General features: G+C 40.3%; 1 protein-coding gene across 2 annotated transcripts in view; it reads right to left on the bottom strand.

Annotated features, from left to right (window-relative positions):
• DHX9 (DExH-box helicase 9) overlaps positions 1-14,983 on the bottom strand; it is a 37,060-nt gene extending 22,077 nt beyond the window's left edge. Inside the window, exons 1-8 of one of the 2 annotated variants that reach the window (XM_042464167.1) lie at positions 14,857-14,983; positions 12,492-12,615; positions 10,951-11,091; positions 10,654-10,771; positions 9,482-9,594; positions 8,824-8,972; positions 3,578-3,624; positions 1,182-1,318 (exon numbers count right to left, since the gene is read on the bottom strand). In XM_042464167.1, the coding sequence (XP_042320101.1) occupies positions 1,182-1,318; positions 3,578-3,624; positions 8,824-8,972; positions 9,482-9,594; positions 10,654-10,771; positions 10,951-11,091; positions 12,492-12,602 (816 nt within the window). In that variant the 5' untranslated portion in view covers positions 12,603-12,615; positions 14,857-14,983. Of the gene's footprint in view, positions 1-1,181; positions 1,319-3,577; positions 3,625-4,724; positions 4,857-8,823; positions 8,973-9,481; positions 9,595-10,653; positions 10,772-10,950; positions 11,092-12,491; positions 12,616-14,856 lie in introns of those variants that run through there. The other variant, XM_042464168.1, reaches the window with a different exon arrangement.
• Positions 14,984-18,027: the final 3,044 nt, after the last annotated feature.

An 18,027-nucleotide genomic window follows, 5' to 3' on the forward strand; every position in this document is an offset into this window, starting at 1 on the left:
GAAAATCCACTTACAGAAAAGTATGTTATGGAATGTATGTTTCCATCTAAAGAGATTCTACCTAAATATTAGGAGTAACTCCCTGACAGTAAGAGCTGTTCGACAGTGGAACACACTCCCTCAGAGAGTGGTGGATTCTCCTTCTTTAGAAGTATTTAAACAGAGGCTGGCTGGCCATCTGTCAGGGATGCTTTGAATGTGAGTTCCTGCATGTCAGGGAGTTGGAATGGATGGCCCTTGCGGTCTCTTCCAACTCTATGATTCTATGAATATTCTTGGCTCAAAACACAAATAGGAAAGTAGGCTTAGTCAAGTTATAAAAAATTAGAAACAATTTAAATAGTATATCTAACATCACCATATAACATAAATGCTGTGCGACATAGAACATAGCATTTATTTATGCTATACAGAATATTGATGAAACAGTTGCATAAGAAAAAATAAAATAGAAAAAACAGCAATATTTTAAAGTAAGTATTTATTGATTATATATATCACACCCATCTGTCGAAACTGGAATGTAGAGACTGACAGTAACACACTCCTCCGCCTTAAGGGAAAAGCCAGGGAAGGAGGGAGGAGAGTGAACATGCACGTGACACGACACTCGCAAATAATCAAATTTGCGACTGTCAAAGCCATGAAAATGAAGGAATGACTGTATTGCAAAAGTTAGGCAGGGTTTCAGATTAAAACCAATACAACTTAGCAGTGCTTATTTTTTGGAGAGTGTCTTCTTTTATTTAAAGGGGGGGGGGGAACCCATCAATCTGTAGGGAAGCATGGAGTTTTCCATGGGGGACTAATGTGGACTTTCCAATGCCAGGCAGTTGCCCACTTCTACTTTAACTTTACTAGTCACTCAACCATCCAAATAAAAATCACTTCCCAGGAGAACAGAATAGCATAGTAAAGCCTCAGTTATGTAGTCTTCGAACAGTGATTCCCAAACTCTGGCTTTTCAAGTGTTTTGGACTTCAGTTCCCAGAATCCCAAACTATTGGCCAAGATGGCTGAGGCTTCTGGAAGGTGCAATACAAAAATACCTAGAGGACCAAATTTTGGGAATCACTGTCTTAGAACACCAGCAACCTGTGTTCGCTGGTTTAGCAGACTGTGAAAGCACATGTATGTATGGGGAGAAAGAAACTGCAGGACAGAAAGTTCACAAGACTCACCGATTCACCTTCCTTCTTTTTGGTCTGCCCAGAGTAAGCTTCAATAACGCCCAGATGATAGAGCTGCCTAACCAAAGACAAAGCACAAGATTGTGCTGCCAGCTTTTTATTTGAGCCATGTTCACGGGCAAAGATTCCTGAAACAAAGAAATACAAAATCTGGTAGTGGCCTACATTGATAGATTTTCTTGCTCTGTAGGACTGACAATTTAAACATGCAATTACAAATACAACTGCCAAAAAATAACCCATCTCCCTTGGGAAGTATAGCAACCTAATTAATTATTTTAGAATATATTTTCATCACAGAACAAAGTTTTTGAGATGCTCAAGGTTAGCTCACCCAAATTAGCATTATCTTGTTCAAGGACAAAAAATAAAATTATTCAGGGATCACAATCCTTTCAGTGTAATGTACTTTTAAAAAAAGATTTTAAAAGGATTTCTTATCAACATGCCTGTAACCTGTGGTCATCACCAGAAACCTTGTTATATGTCCCCTCCACCTACAGCAAGGGTGGACAAAGTGTGCCCTCTCAGAGCCATTTTTGTGGCCTACAGGCCCACCCAGGGTTGATCCTCCCCCCCTAAAAAAGCAAGTTTGGCTCCAGAATTAGGTGATGTGGAGGGCATTTCCATCACATCTGAAGATCCCTTGGAGCCCCTCCAGGGGTCAAACAATATTTGCACCAAAATCCTCCAAATTGTCCAGAGGCACAGAGTGAATTTCCACATTTTGCCAATTTAGGTTTAGGAGAAGCCTTTCATGAAACCCAAAACATGGTGAAAATTACTCCATGTTTTCTAGAAGCATTTGGAGGCAAAAATCTTTTTTTTTTTTGACAGGTTTCCTAAGGGGCTAGCTTTCCACAACTGCCCACCAAAGAGACCAGATCTCTTTGAGAGTAGCACCCTGATTTTGACAGAAGTCAGATAGCCTCCCCATCCCTCTCTGCTTTAGACACACAGTGAACACTGTCTTATCATATCAGGTATTTTGTTTTGATGCTTTATAACTTTTTAAGGTCGTCCATAAACTTTGTTGTTGTTGCTGTTGTGTGCCTTCAAGTTGTTTTCAATGTATGGCAAACATAATGCAAACCTATCATGGGGTTTTCTTGGCAAGATTTGTTCAGAGGTGGTGTGCCATTACCTTCCTCTGAAGCTGAAAGAGTATGACTTGCCCAAGGTCATCCAATGGGTTTCCATGGCTGGGATTCAAACCCTGGTCTTCAGGGTCCTAGTCCAACTCTTAAACCACTACAACACACTGATCACATAACTTTCACTGTACGATATTATTTTTCTGTATGTGACATTTAACCTTTTCACCCTATGTACCTGTTGGGCAATGGGTACAAATTTATAAAATGAATAAATAAATAAATAAATGGCAAAAATTGGGCAAAACAAACAATGGGCAAGCTCTGGCATACTCAGAGACTCTTGATGCCTTTTTCCCCATTCAGTAAGACCACAGTTTTCAACTTGCACTGGCAGGAAGGAAACTGACTTATTGTCTGTTCAAATACACTGAAAGTGACTGAGAATTGATTGTCAGATAGGGTTCCCAGGCTTTCCGGTAATCCTTATAGGACGCATGAGACCTGTCTGGTGAGATCTCAGGGCTCCGAAAAGAATGCAAATCTTGTGGGTTCCCAAAAGCTCATGCAAATCTTGCAATGGCAGGCTAACCATCAAGAAATAGAAACATACTCTGCTGCTTGGCATCAACCTGTCCAGACAAAGAGGAAGCTACAATCCCTTTAAACAAACCCTTGGCATTTGGTACATAAGGCCTGATTGGTTTACAGAGAATTAAATAATTCACAGTCTATGCAGCAGGATCAGGTTTGCTGCACACTCTCAAAGAGAATCTGTATGGATTGCCCTGATATGAAATCAGATTTTAAGACCCACAATATGAGATGTATTGTACAAAATGGAACTTCTTGCAACCCTGGCTGCATCTGCACTGCAGAAACAATCCACTTTAACTGCCACAGCTCAATGGTATGGAATTCTAGGAAATGTTTGAGAGACATCTAGCCATTTCTGTCAGAGAGCTCTGGTGCCACAACAAACTACAGTTCCAAGAATTCCACTGCACTGAGCCATAGCAGTTAAAGTGGTGTCAAACTGGATTATTTCTGCAGTGCGGATGAAGTCCCTGCTGTCAAAACTGTTTCTAGAGAGCAAAAACTCTCTCAAATGATGGCCTTTTCTGAAACTTTCAGAATTCTTCTTTCTCCCTTGGCTTTTTGTTTGTTCAAGATGAATTCACCCCATTAAGATTAGCTGAAATGGCTAAGCCTCATTAGTATATTCAACAGCAAATTAAATCCTCTGAATTACACAGCTTCTGCCATAAGAGCCACCTCTAATAAGACACTTACTTCTGGCCAGCTGCTTGACATAAATAGTCATTTCTGCAATAAAGCTCCTGCAATATATACAGAAAAAGAAGCATCGGTGTTTTGATCCTCCTACACAATAAACATTTTCAGCATAATAAGCCAAGCCCTTTAATTCATTTGTACTGTATTTTCCAACAGTAATCTAAAGCCCACACTTAAAAGTTGGTTCTACCCTGAAGTTACTATAAAACGAGAAGCTTTTCTCAAAGCATTTATCATCACATTTTGCTTTTAAAATGAAGATATCTTCCAAGGGTAATATGGACTCTATCATCCATGGCTCTTGTGAGGAATGACAAAAAACAAAAACAAAAACCAAGGATGACCCTCAAAGTTCCCAAATAAATATGAATGACTAAAGGATCTACAGAGAACTTGTATGAAAATTTTACAGCAATATTCTGCAAAGCAGAACCACATTTTAAGTAATCTAACCCTCAGGGAAATCTGTAATATAAATACGCCATGTATGCTTTTGCCTACTTTAGACTTACAACATCTGTTTAAATACAGGTTTCTTTCTTAACAGGAGCCAAAATACACTAAGAGTGACAATACATACCATTCATTCAATAAATGAATCACTTCTGTGAACAGCGTATCCAAGAAAAATATGCCCTAATTTGGGAATAGCCCCAAACACATGAATAATACAATAACAGCTCCAAATACCCTGCTTGGCATAAAATATTTGGTTTCCCACAGCAATTTACCCAGTAAAGAAGGTTTCAGTGTGCCTACATGACAATCTGCACTACCACAAATATTATTTAGATCGTAATCCTGTGCAGTCCTTACAGAAAGAAGTGCGTAGGAGCAAACTTTTAGTTATTTCTAATGGAAAGTACCTAAATAAATTCCTTGCAAGGAATCATGAATCTGAATTGCTTTGTACAGAATCACTAGATCTTAAAACTTAGGTGCAATCCAAAGTGTCACCTTAAATTTAAAAAGGTAAAATGCCCCTTCAATAATTATGCCTTTAATATTTCTGCAATGCTACAGGGAAAACACATTATAACTATAATGAGGCCATGGTGTTGCTTATCCCACTGTAAATAAAAGGAAGTTTGATAATGCTAAAATCTTGTTCTTAGGCTCCTTCCTAAATCACCAGTGAACTGACCTTTAGGCACAGCGGCTTCATGGGTCAAAAGGCCACTGGCTCTCAGGGACACAACAGCCACCCTTTCATTAGTGACACCGATGTCAGTATGTTTCTCAGCCAGGCTTATAGTCAGCACTCAATTCATTCTCCTCCACCTGAGGGGGGAACAGCGACACCAGAAATCAATTTACAATAGATTCCCATGTGATTGCTTAGTACAGCCTAAGCAGCAGCACATGTGTGAATGAGCAAAAATCTCTGGTGTCACTGTTGGCCACCCCTTTTGACACAAAATTTAAACTGCACTGCTGTTTTTGAGTCACCCTCCAGTCACACCATGGACAGAATACCCTGTATGTGCACCAGGGAAAGATGCCCGTGTATAGAAGTATATAGTTGCAGTATAGTCTTTTGCAAAATAACTACCAATTGCAAACTGAATGCCCTTAGAGAGGCACAGTACCCCATTCTGACCTAGTAGTGTGTTGTGGAACTAAGTCCACTCTTGTATTTTTCCACAGCCCCCCCCCCCCAAATCATTTCTAAAAATTCACTATTACATAAAATGTATTTGTAATACAAATGAATGGATGTAATACAGCTTAACAATTTGACAACTACAACTTAACTACATTCTGACATAATGGCAAGTCAGAATTCTGGCTTACCACTGACTAAGTGTATTTCTGGGTCTGCATGCGAAACAAAGCAAACTATGGATAAATAGAAGGTTTGGTTACTCCTGACTGCAATGGAAGTGAAAGGGCAGCATGCCTCTAAAGGATTCTGGCTTGTACTGTTTGTGAACAGTTAGTGAATAAGCAAAAATCACAAACCACAATGTGATTCTGGCTCATTTAAGTAACAATTTAATCCAAATTCCCTAAATGTGGATGCAGTGGAAAACTTGCAATCCTTTGAATTTATTTACTCAAAACTAAGGGCCCGAACAGACAGGCCAAAATAAAGCTGTTTTGGGTCACTTTGGAGGTATGCTGTTTAAATGACACACGCATCTTAAGAGGCCAGAAGCTGTGCCAAAGCTGTGCTCCAGTCCTTAGGACTAGAGCATGGCTTTGGCATGGCTTCCAGTCTCTTAGGACGCATACCTCCAAAATGATCCGAAGCAGTTTTATTTTGCCCTGTCTGTTTGGGCCCGAAGTTCCTCTGTGTTTAGTGGGCCCTATTCCCAATTAGGGGCAGAGCCTTAGTTATGTCTCAAAGGGTTCCAATGAAGGGAAAGTATGCTGTTGAGCAGTATCTTACATTCTTTCTACATACTCTAACACTACTAATTTTAAGCAAATAAAGATAAGATTTGTGTAATATTCTAATATTATTGTAATGGCATCTATCAGTTCAATGATTTTTAGCTGTAAAACTGCTTTGAAATATCACAGTTCATCAAAACAAGATAACCTGTGCCTCTTCAGAAAATTACATCTGAGTCTGCCTTGCAGCAGATGGCTGCAAGTGAACAAGTTATACCAAGAGTGCATTATTAACATTTTACATGCTAAACAAATTTAAATTCTGGAGAAATCTAAACACTGGATATACTAGAGCATTTTCTTCCTGGAAAACACAAGTAATCCATTTGAGCGTTCCTGAGAGTAACAAGTCTTACACCCTGGAATGCTCTCTGGAGAACAGCAAGCAGGCTGAGAAACATACTGTCACTCATCACTCCTCTATATAGGTTCTATGATTTGTACTTGAAAATAAACTCCATTATGAACAAACACAATTTCCACACCTGTAAGGAGAAAAGCTTTTATAGTTAACATGTTTTAAAACATTCCTAATTAGGGCTGCCAGCTTTATTTTACTAGCCTGTTCATGTGTATGGAAGAGCAATCCACTGCACACAAATCAAGCAGGTGAGGTTTTTCTGGTACAATGAATGATGGGAAAATCATCAGCTGCTGGTGTATTACCAGTCAGGCTGCTGGTAGACACAAAGGAATGTGCCCAGTCCAAGAAACACTGGGTTGGTGAAGCTGAAAAGTGATCATCTCAAGCCCTCTTCCCTATTCCTTCCTCTTCCCGCCATTCCTCTTGTACCCATGGCAGGAAAGATGTCCTTGACCATTAAGTAAACGTCTCCCTGCAATGTGGAAACAGAATAGTTGTGGTTTGATGGACTGGAAACATATCTGAACATGAACACAAGCCAGTGAGTACACATAGCACAAATAATGTGCAAGGTCTGCAACTCACTTACAGATGGAAATAACCCACCTCTACAAGCAATGGAGATAAAACTACCTTGCTGCTCTGCCAAAACAGACTATAACTTAGTGCTTTCCTGTCTCTGTCTCCTGGCCAATGAAACTTTTATAAATAGAGCCCCAAGTGCATCTGCCACAAGAAATAGCCAGTACCTTATTTATCCTTCAGCATTCAAGGATGCTGGTTGGCAGGGACAATTGGGTAAAACACACACACAATTTTTTTCAGCAGAGAAAGTCAAAAGTATGCAGACTTTGGTCCGCTCCTGGAATTAATTTGAGGAGAAACTAGAAATTCAAGCTGTCACAGCATAATCCTGTAATTCCCACTGTGATTGCATGTCTGAACTATCATAGTACAGAAGTGGCAAAAATGAAAGATGAAAGCAGAGGCAGGTAAGTGGAACAGGGGACAGATGATCACTATCTATCTGTCCATTTTTTTCAAGATCGCTTATTATGTGCTCTCCTGTTTACATCTTTCTTTCTGAAACGATCCCTAAACAAACATGTTTTTGTATCACACAATACTTCTCTGTCTTATATTATTGACCAGGCAGATGTCAGAAATAAACCTCAGACTGTCACAGCTTTGTTGTAAAGTAGGAGCAGGCAAATGTTTGGGAGGACAGAGAAAACAGGCACTGGGGGAGGGTGGGGAAATTGTAAATGATGTGACATGACTCAGTTTCTCTTCTGGTTAGTTTCAAGGGATGGGGATTTTAGGGGATTATGGAGGGATGAAGCAAACTGCAAAATGTTGGGGGTGGCTTACTCACACTTTGGGTGTTGTCTGGGACGTGTATCCAGGGCTTTGGAAAATGCAAAAGGGGGGGGGGGGGCGGGGGGCACTTAATTGTGTCATCGATTTTTAAAAAAAGGAAAAGTTGGGTTTTTCCCACCCCAACCTAAAGTTGATTAACAAAAGGCTTTATCAAGCAAATTTCTTCTGGAATTATCCTAGTTCAGACTACATGTGGAAGAATTTACATTTTCAAGCAATATAAAAAATGACCTGCATATTACCCCCCCCCCCCCAAAAAAAAGCAAGCTAATCAAAGATAAAGATTTAACATAGCCTTAACTGAGAAATTCTTGCATGTAGGGTTTTCAGATGTTTTCTGCAGTCCAAGAATCCAGAAAGAATCTTTATGTGAAGTGGCTTAACATGTAGTTTAGGCTTACAGAATAAGCACCAGTAAAATATATAATAGGGTTATTTTCTTCTTCTTTCTTTCTTTCTTTCTTTCTTTCATTCATTCATTCATTCATTATTTTCAAATGTCTTCTTTAATTTTATAAACTTTGACTGTTGCTTAAAGACTATGAGGCAGAACCTGGCTTCAGCAACCATGGAGATACAGTGGTACCCCGGGATACGAAATACCCAGGTTACGAAATTTCCGGGATACGAAAAAATCCCATAGGAAATAACTGTTCCGGGTTACGAATGTTTTTTCGGGTTATGAAGAAAATTTTTGGTGCTTTTCGGCGCTTTTTCGCACGAAACGCGGCTTTTCCCCATTAGCGCCTATGGGTTTTCGGCTTGCGAAGGCTTTTCGGGTTACGAAAGCGGCCGCGGAACGAATTAAATTCGTAACCCGAGGCACCACTGTACATATTGCCGAGGTCTTGTTGAAGAAACGCCAACAGAAGTAATTTTTAAGCTCAAACGAAGGGAACCAAAAAAATAAAAAATAAATAAAATAGTCTTCGGATTCAAATGATTCTGATCATTTAGGATGACTACTTCATGCTACTTTCTCTCCTACTACTCTTTTCATTAAATATACTATATTCTCCATTACGAAGTGCAGAACATCACCTTCAGGCAGCCTGGAGGGATTTCAACATACCAGCAACACTAGAGAGAAAAATGTGCAAACCTGTTATGATCAGGACCCACTTGAGTGTACTTATATTCTCCCTGGATCTTCTCTTTTTGGAAAAACTGGTTCAGGCGTGCCTTGGCATTCTCCAAGGTCCAATTCCCATGAAGCCCAGCATTTAAGTCTACTTCTTCTGACTCCAAAGTCTAGTGTCAAGAAACAAATATCTTGCAATTAAAATTTACAAGTGCCACTCTTAATTTTGTTACCTTTTGGTGTAAAGTAAAACAATCTTTATGATTACTTGATCATTTTGCCTTCCAACTCAATGAAACAAACTTTTTATTTTAACTATTGTGACTAAATCATTAGATCTATATACTGGGAAGTCTGAACACATAAAAGTATGGGTATTTGTAAAATGCTCAGAATTATTCCACTATAGTCTACCTATGGTGCCATAGATTATTTTAGAGGAAGGCAACAATAACTAATATCATATTTTGTGTGTTAATCAGGGAAAACACAACATCAGACTTTAAGAATTGCCTATCTGCTTGCCTTCAAAGCACTTAACACACACTCTTCCTAGGAAGCATACGTAAGTATCTTCTTTGAACAAAGGGGCAGCTATTTTGATTACAGACCAAATCTAGAAGTAGAATGAGAACAAACTTTTGGCTAACTGGAAAAAACAATTTAAAAAAAACCTTACTGCTTGGGCCTCCTGCTCCTCTTTCCTGGAATAGTAATCCTTCAGATTAGCACCACGATCCCACTGAGCTCCGCCATACCCTGAGCTTCCAGTTCCAGACAGCAGAGCACCATCTAGCAGTGGGGGGAAAGAAACCCAAATGTTTCATAGTTGTTATAAAACATATACGATATGTGTGTTACACAAAACTGCCCTACCCTTTCCTCACCTTGATTTATAAAACAGAAACATCACAATACCTCTCCTACCAAGCCACTCAGCAGGGGAATTATGGCAACTCTGAACAAACTGGAGACATGTCCCAAGATGCTCAAAAGACAACTGTTTTATTACTTAAAAAGAAAAGCTTGGCACACTTTGGCCTGTTTACACTGTTAAGGCCTTCTTCAAGGCCTATACAAAATCATAAAACAGCATGTAAACACATCATACTACATAAATTCATAATTGCACTCGTACATTGCCTATGGCCTTTGCATATCCATTCAGAATCAAGTTCACAAACATTTGCTGGACATGTTGAAAAATGTAATTATGGTTTTATGCAATGCAGTTCCTAGAACACATCAAGCCTGAACTTCAACTGGAGGTCAGGTTGACTAGATTAAAGCTGTCATATTTTGGACACATCAAGAGAAGGTATGACTCACTAGAAAAGACAACAATGCTAGGTAAGGTAAAAGGCAGGAGGAACAAAGGAAGATTACACTGCAGGCAGACTGGCTCTTATCAAGTAGGCCAAGGGCCTGAGTCTGCAAGACTTAAATAGGGCTGTTAAGAATAGGTACTCTTGGAGACATCTCATTCAGAGTCACCATAAGCTGAGGTCAATTTAAAGGCAGTTAACACACCCACACATTTTCATAACACACATGCACACACACACATATCTACAGGAGGCAGAGCAAAACAAGTATTTAACATGTTAGAAAAAATAGTTGGAAATGGAACGACTCTCAGATTAAAAGTAAAAAACAAAAAACAAACAAACAAACAAAAAAAGACTATATAAAACCTATGCTACATAACATCACCAGAAACTATATTAATATTTTCAGATAATGTCTATCCATTATCACAGTAGAAATTAATACTTGGCTGCCAAATCCAGTTATTCTAGATCCCCGACGATATATACCATGTATCTAGACAGCAGATGTTTGGGTTCTTACCCATTTCTGTTTGGAGAGCCAGATGAGGAGGAACTGGCCCTCCCAAGGGAGCATTATCTCCCTGTGCTCCTCCTTCTGTTTCAACCACACCTCCACTGGAAGCAACCACAGGTCCTGCCTAAGCAAGAAGAAGCATTCAATGATTTGCAATACTGCATTCCCAATCCCTTCTCCAAGCTGTAAGAAATCTCATGTAGTCTAGCTCTATTTATTTATTTATTCATTTAATAGCCTGCATTTCTCCCACTATGGGACTCAAAATAAGTCACATGTCCTGGACATTCTAGAACTACTTACTCCAAAAGCTGGGATTTCTTCACTCTTGATTTCATTCACTCGAACAAGGTAATTGAGGAAGTCTCTTGCAGCATTGGTCTGTGCATCTTTCTTGTTGGTGGAGTTGCCCATGCCAATATAGTTGAAACCTGTCACTCGAACCTGTATCAGATGGATAAATATGCCAGTAAGTTGTTTTTTGAGGATTGTTTTTTAAAAAAAGAGGAGTGTCATCACCACACTGTTTTAAATTATTTCCAATTGTCTTAAGAATTCAGAAGCACAAAGCACAGCCTGTGAGTCCTCTTGAAAGAGAGCAACGCTGTGCCTCTGACCTGCCTTTGCTGTTGATATGCTGCTGCTGGCTCCTTTATTCAGCAAGCTACAGGCAAAAACTGATTGAGCATACAAATGCTGCAGTGTGCACTAGAGCTGCACTCTCTTCAGATTCTCATCTTGCAACTCCCATGTCCATGAAGATCAGTAACGACTGCTTTCCACTGTTGTTATTTCCAGTGATTTCAATCATGGATTACATCAGATTAAAAACTTAACCTCTATGTGAAACAATATGGAACAGCTTACACAAAATAACAAAACACCAAAAAGAACAGAACATATAATATCCAATGTACAGTGCAACAGTTTAAATAAAAGAAAGTAGGTTAAAGGAAGAGCAGTATCAATCTTACTGCAATTTATCCTTAAACACCTGGGATGAAAAGTTTTGTTTTTAAGATAAACTGCACTCCAGCGAGCATTGTTCAATTCAGAAATGAGTATGCATTCCACATGCATCAAGTTTTAAAAATACATGGTCCTTAAACTGCTGTAGAGGTAGTGGCAGGAGAGGCAAGGACCTCAAGAACAAGTAGGTGGCACATGCTTGTGTCTCACACCTGGCTGAAACGTGTGAAATACCATTTACTTGTATTTTTACATATTTTTACTTAACAAAATACTCCATCTTAGGTCTCCTACAGGACTTCCTAAAGAATGAAGTAGGATGAAATATGAGTTATATAATACTGCCACAATCCATCTAAAGTAGTACATTCTTCTAACTCCATTAATTTAAATTAGATAATTAAACCTGTACTTAACACACTCTCTTAGAAATCTATGTACACCTGAACCTGAACCTATCATATCCTGCACAAATAAAACACACAATCAAGTTCTTTTATATCCATAAACAAGCCAAATATTACTGCACTTTCTTCTTTTACATTGGTGGTTCCCAAATGCCTAGAAGTTGTTGGACTTCAACTTGCATTCAGCAAGACACAACGATCAATTCTAGTCTAGCAAAGTCTGGGTCCCCAAGATTGGGAACCACTATTTTAGGCAATATTTTCCCCCCCAAGAACATTCATGTGAATGTAGTGGAAAAATAATTAACCTGGCATAAATCCAATCGCTATGCCCAACTAGACCACACCTATCGAGTTAGTGTTGGCCTACCATTCAGCAAGTGATTCAACAGGTTAACTCTAACTGACAATAAAAATTGATTTAGCCCTCTGAGTTATATTCAGGCAGAGTCATCACCCGATCCTCACCTCACACATAAACTTCTGTCGGTTCTTGTTGCCCACAGCTCGGATCTCGTAAACTGGGGTGACTTTCCGTTTGCCGCACCAGGCGTACAGGAAATTCTTCACGTCCCCCATGATAGGCACTGCCCTGTAAGGAAAATTAAAGACTTAAAATCCTGAGCATTTTTTTTTTGTCTAGAAACATGCTTCCCTGCTAGTTATGAAGTTCTCCTCACTGTACCTCACCAAACCAACAGAGCAAGAGAAATCCAGGACTTCTCTGCTGCTGTAAACATGCATCAGGTGGTCTCTCTGGCACTCTTTCACACCCACCCAAAGTAGAAGATAAGCATTAACATGCTTGCAGGGTCAAGTCTATGTTTGAGAAATTTAACTCCAGTTTTTAAATATTCAAAAGTATGTCCTACCATATAAGGATGGGAATGGCTCTGGGGAAGGGGAGCACTGAGGTGGTATATTAAAGATATTTAGATATAATGTATTAGAATGTAAGAATATATATATGCATATAGAAAAAGGTTATGTATGATATAATTTTAAGAATATTAAATAAAATTTAAAAAAAATGTTCTACCAACATAAATGCACTCTGCAGTTATTTTCCCCACAGTGCTGGGTGATACTGTGATTCAGAGAGGTTACTGGCTTCTAATAAACCCACAGTGTAATTGCAGTTTGTTCTACTACAATGGTGGGTGGTAATACAGCTAAGAGAAAGTAACTACTGTACTTTGGAAGGAATACATGATAGAGGACCAGAAAACTGGGGTCCTCCAAATAGTGAGGAACTGCGTCTCCTAAAATCTATGAAAAGGCCAAGTTTGGTGAAGCTAATGGGAATTGAGAGCCCAACTGCTCACTGTTCTAATACATGATAATTACTCTTGTTTTACACAGTACTTAAATACCCTTAAGGTACCAGATCCCATCTAATCTTGGAAGTTAAACAGTGTCAGCCCTGGGTAGAACTTCTGGTAATAATAATAGTAATAATGAAATTTATTTTTATCCCACCCCCTGTGCAACGCAATCGGGGCGGCTTACAGCATTAAAAACATACATTTATTAATATTATTCAGTCAAAATCCCCGGAAAGAAATTAAATTAAATTCCCTGGAAATTAGCAACACTAGCCAGAAGAGATCCGTCTTTAAGGTGGTAGTATGAAGGATCTCAACTGGTAGGCTGGTGATGGGAGATCACCAATGAATATCAGATGCTGTAGGCTATATTTCATAGGAAGGAACTGGCAAAACCACCTCTATAAAAAGGCCAAGGTATTCCTTGCCTAAGAAAACCCTACGAAATTCACAGGGTTGCCATACATTGATAAGACGACTTGAAGGCATGTACAAGCACACCTTAAAACCATGGAATGGGGTTCATTACCAACCATGAGGCCAAGTTCTGATCCTTTCAGTTGGTGGCTACTGTAAGTGCAGAGCCAGCGTGGCAAGAATTTGAGTGTTGGACTGTGGTTGTATCTGCACTGCAGAAATAATCCAAATTGACACCGCTTTAACTGCCATGGCTCAATGTTATGGAATCCTAGGACTTGTAGTTCGTTGCGGCACCGGTGAAAAGGCAGGCCTAACGCCATCAGGCCTTTGAAAAGTGATCAGAAAACCCAGCTGGTTAAAAGACCTGCTGCCAGGCTGCTAACAGGGGCAGGTTACAGAGACCATAAAAGGCTCCTGTTGTAACAGCTTCATTGGCTCCCAGTTTGCTTCCAGGCACAATCCAAGGTGCTGTTTATTACCTATAAAGTCCTACATGGCTCAGGTCCATACTATTTGGCAGACCGTATCTCCTGGTATGAATCAGCCCAGACTCTGAGATCCTCTCTCCGTCTCAATACAGTACCACCACAAACAAGGTTATGAGAGAGGGCTTTCTTGGTGGCTGCCCCTAGACCAGGGGTCCTCAAACTCCGGCCCTCCAGGTGTTTGGACTCCATCTCCCAGCAGCCTCAGCCAGTCACTGCACACATGCAAATTTCCTTCCTACCTTAGGATTCTACAGTCAATCTGAATAGACTTCCAGAGCCCCGCAAAGGCTCCTCCTCCTTCTTTGTCCCTCAGCCAATCACCACCCATATGCAAATTTCCTTCCTACCTCAGGATTCCACAGCGCGCAGTAGGGCTCTTGGTGGGGGGAGGCTAAGGAAAGGGGAGGAATGTCAGGCGTCTGTTGCCTCAATCAATGGATCCTGCGCATGCGCATTAGCCCCACGCTGGAAGCAGCCCTTTAAGCGCATGCGCACTTCCTCCCCGGCTCCTCTCCTTCCCCCCTTCCCTCTGAAAGGCCAGAGCATCAACATATGCACACATATATCCATATATATATTTAAAATCCTAGTAAATGGCACCTGGTCCCGGCGGGGAGAGGCTCTGCTTCCACCAGAAGCCGGTTTTGGAGCCTCTCTAGCGGTCCTCCTCCGGCCGCCGACGCCGCTCTCCGCACACAGGAACAAAATGGCGGCGGCAGCGGCGGGGAGAGGGTTCGCGCATGCGCAAACCGAGGCAGCCTGTCTCAGGGGGTCCGCCTGGCGTTAAACGGGAAAGCGCGCCTCCTGTGGAAGGAAGCGGAATTGCAGCATGTGCGGCGATAAAGAGAGAGAGAGGAGCTGCTGCTGCTGCATCTGTACTGCAGAAATAATCTGTTATGACACCGCTTTAACTGCCGCATGGCTTTCCTTTTTATTTTATTGTTTTATTATTTTATTTTTCTATTTAGAATTTTTTATTGCACGGAGCAATAGCAATTAAACTGGTGTCATAGCAGATTATTTCTGCAGTGCAGCTGCAGCCTTGGGTTGAATCTATTCACCTGCGCTGTGGTTACAATGCATTCAGACTGCATTTTAATGGTTTGTGCACATTAACCAGTGCCCTTTCGTTGTAATAGATTCAGCATCTTCTGAGGCAGCAAATACTAAAATATTACCCCAAATGAGATTGCCAAGCATATCCCCTGGAGAGAGTAGTCACCAGCATTATATATACATATACATATATATACACACACAGACCATGGTTTTCAATGCAGCAATAGTAGCATTATATATGTGTGTGTGTGTGTGTGTGTATATATATATATACACAGAGAGAGAGAGACCATTGTTTTCAGTGCAGCTGTAGTAGCATTATGTGTGTATACAGAGAGAGAGACCATTGTTTTCAATACAGCAGTAGTAGTCAGCATTATATATATATATATAGTATAAAATATAAACCCATACACACAAGCTGACATTTGTTTTCATTACAGCACCCTTGCCTTGAGATTTCTCCACTTGCCATGAGGCCCAGTGGAAAGGATCCAGCCCTGAGTGTCAGGGCCAGACCTGACAACCAAACTGTGTTGCTGTACAGGAGGGTCTTGAAGTCTCTTAAAAATAATGTAATTGAACTACGAGTTTTTAAAGACCTCAAAACATTGCACTTGCCTGCTGTTGTTCTCTAAATCCTGACTCTGATGCTGGCAGCAGTAGTAGTAGAGACACCTCATGATTCCCTTTGATAGCCACTGCTTTTGTAACCCCAGGTGCATGCAAGAGTCCTAACCCAGATCAGGACCCTTGCACTATCTGTTCTGATCCATACCTAATTTAGTTTTTAAAATCATTTCTTCAATTGCTAATTATGTGAATGGTGTCTCATCTTAGCCCTGGGTCATTCAGAACAACAGTAAAAATGAAACAGATCACTACTACCAGTAACTGAGAAAACCCTCTATGGCTGAAAATACTTACCAGAATCCTTTGCAATACACAGATATACTTAGCAGGAAAATATGGAAAGGGTTCCATTAAAAAAGAGACTGTGAATCCGCTGCACATCTGGAATGGAAAACAAAGTTCCAAGTTACTTTCTGAAACACAGTGCTGTTTAGTAGTTGTCCATTACTAAACAGGTTGCAACATGCTGCCATTACTCAGTAGCAAGGAGAGGAGGGATACTCTGTGAATTCCCCAAACCATATCTATTATATCACACATCCCAGGACTGAGCCCTAACATGAAGAGCATGTTCGAGATCTGAGTCGTGGTATGAGTTAAGCCATGGACAGGGCCTATTCCTTCCTTGCCTGTGTAACAGACTATTTAATTTTATTTGCAAAGCAGGATTTACTACTTATATTAGTTATCCTTTCAATATATGAAGCAAAGGCTTGGAACTACAATGAGTTGCTATCAGGGTCGTACAGAGAAAAAGACCAGTTAATTTGCCCATGAACATTTAATGCTCAAGATGTACTGTACCTGGCAAGCAAGCCACCATTCATATTCAGCTTCCCGTTTTCATATTAGATTAGCGCAGGGAGAAATTTGCCAGAAATAACGCTGGCCTGTCCAAATACATTTGTAACGGTCAGTAGTTTTAAGTGTCGGAGTTGGCAGATGTGCTAGAGTTTGTTCTAGATGAATTCAAGGGGGATGAAAAATGGGCAAATTGCCTTACTGGATCTTTCAGCCTCACTAAGAACTCGGCCTTCTGTACAGCAAAAGGGACACCAGTGTGGCCTTTTCTACCGAATGTGAAGTCTAGGAAAACAGCACTGGGGGGATTCAGGGAACCAAACAAATTGGAAGGTACTTGAAGAACACCTTGTATCCCAAAGAATGTACTATTTCAATGGAAAGCACAGCACATTTCATAGTGAAGGGACTTGAATGAAATACTTCCGTCAGCAAACAAAACAAATGTTTTCTTTATACTTCCAAATTAGATTTAGAAATCACCCACCAAGGAATAGTAAGAACAGCAAAAGTTTACCACTTGCTCCAGAAAGTACTACAAAAGAAAGGTGTTTTTTTCAATATTGGTGGGGATGAGTTGGGTAAAATCTAGGGTGAAAGGTTACCTTTATTCAGTAGTACCTCTTTAAATATCAGGATTGTGACCTGTGGGACATTCAACTAAAGCCTTTCACAGAAGCCCTGATAAACCAGGCCACATATACATTACTTCCTACGTTCAGATTCCAGCAACTGGGACAGGCCCAAATACAAACAAAGTTCATATTATTGTATCTCCCTGTTGTTAGATGTGAACCATAGGCATGTTACAGACTGCCAAAATAAAGCTGCCGGGTCTCTTTGGAGGTATGCTGTTTAAATGATGCATGGTCAAGAGTCCGGAGTCGCGCAAAACCACACTCTATTCCTAAGCACTGGAGTGCAGCTTGGTGCGGCTTCTGGATTCTTAGATGCATGCATCATTAAAAACAGCTACCTCCAAAGAGACCCGAAGCAGCTTATTTTGGCAGTCTGTAACAGGCCATAGAAATCTAATTAGGATGGTGCACGTTTTTTTTATCATTACTTATCCTGGAATTGAAAATTCTCAAAGCGGTGGGGAGGGAAGGGAGCAAGAAGAGGTATATAAGACATCTATTATACCACAGTATTTTTCTTATCAAAACAAGAGATAGAATACAAACCTCACCCATTTGTAAAAAGGAGATCCCCCCCAATCCAAAAAAAGTTCCACAGTAACAACTTGGGGAACAAATCCCAAAGTTTAATAGAAGAACA

This window comes from Sceloporus undulatus, chromosome 4 (assembly GCF_019175285.1).
Source record: "Sceloporus undulatus isolate JIND9_A2432 ecotype Alabama chromosome 4, SceUnd_v1.1, whole genome shotgun sequence".
NCBI lineage: Eukaryota > Metazoa > Chordata > Lepidosauria > Squamata > Phrynosomatidae > Sceloporus > Sceloporus undulatus.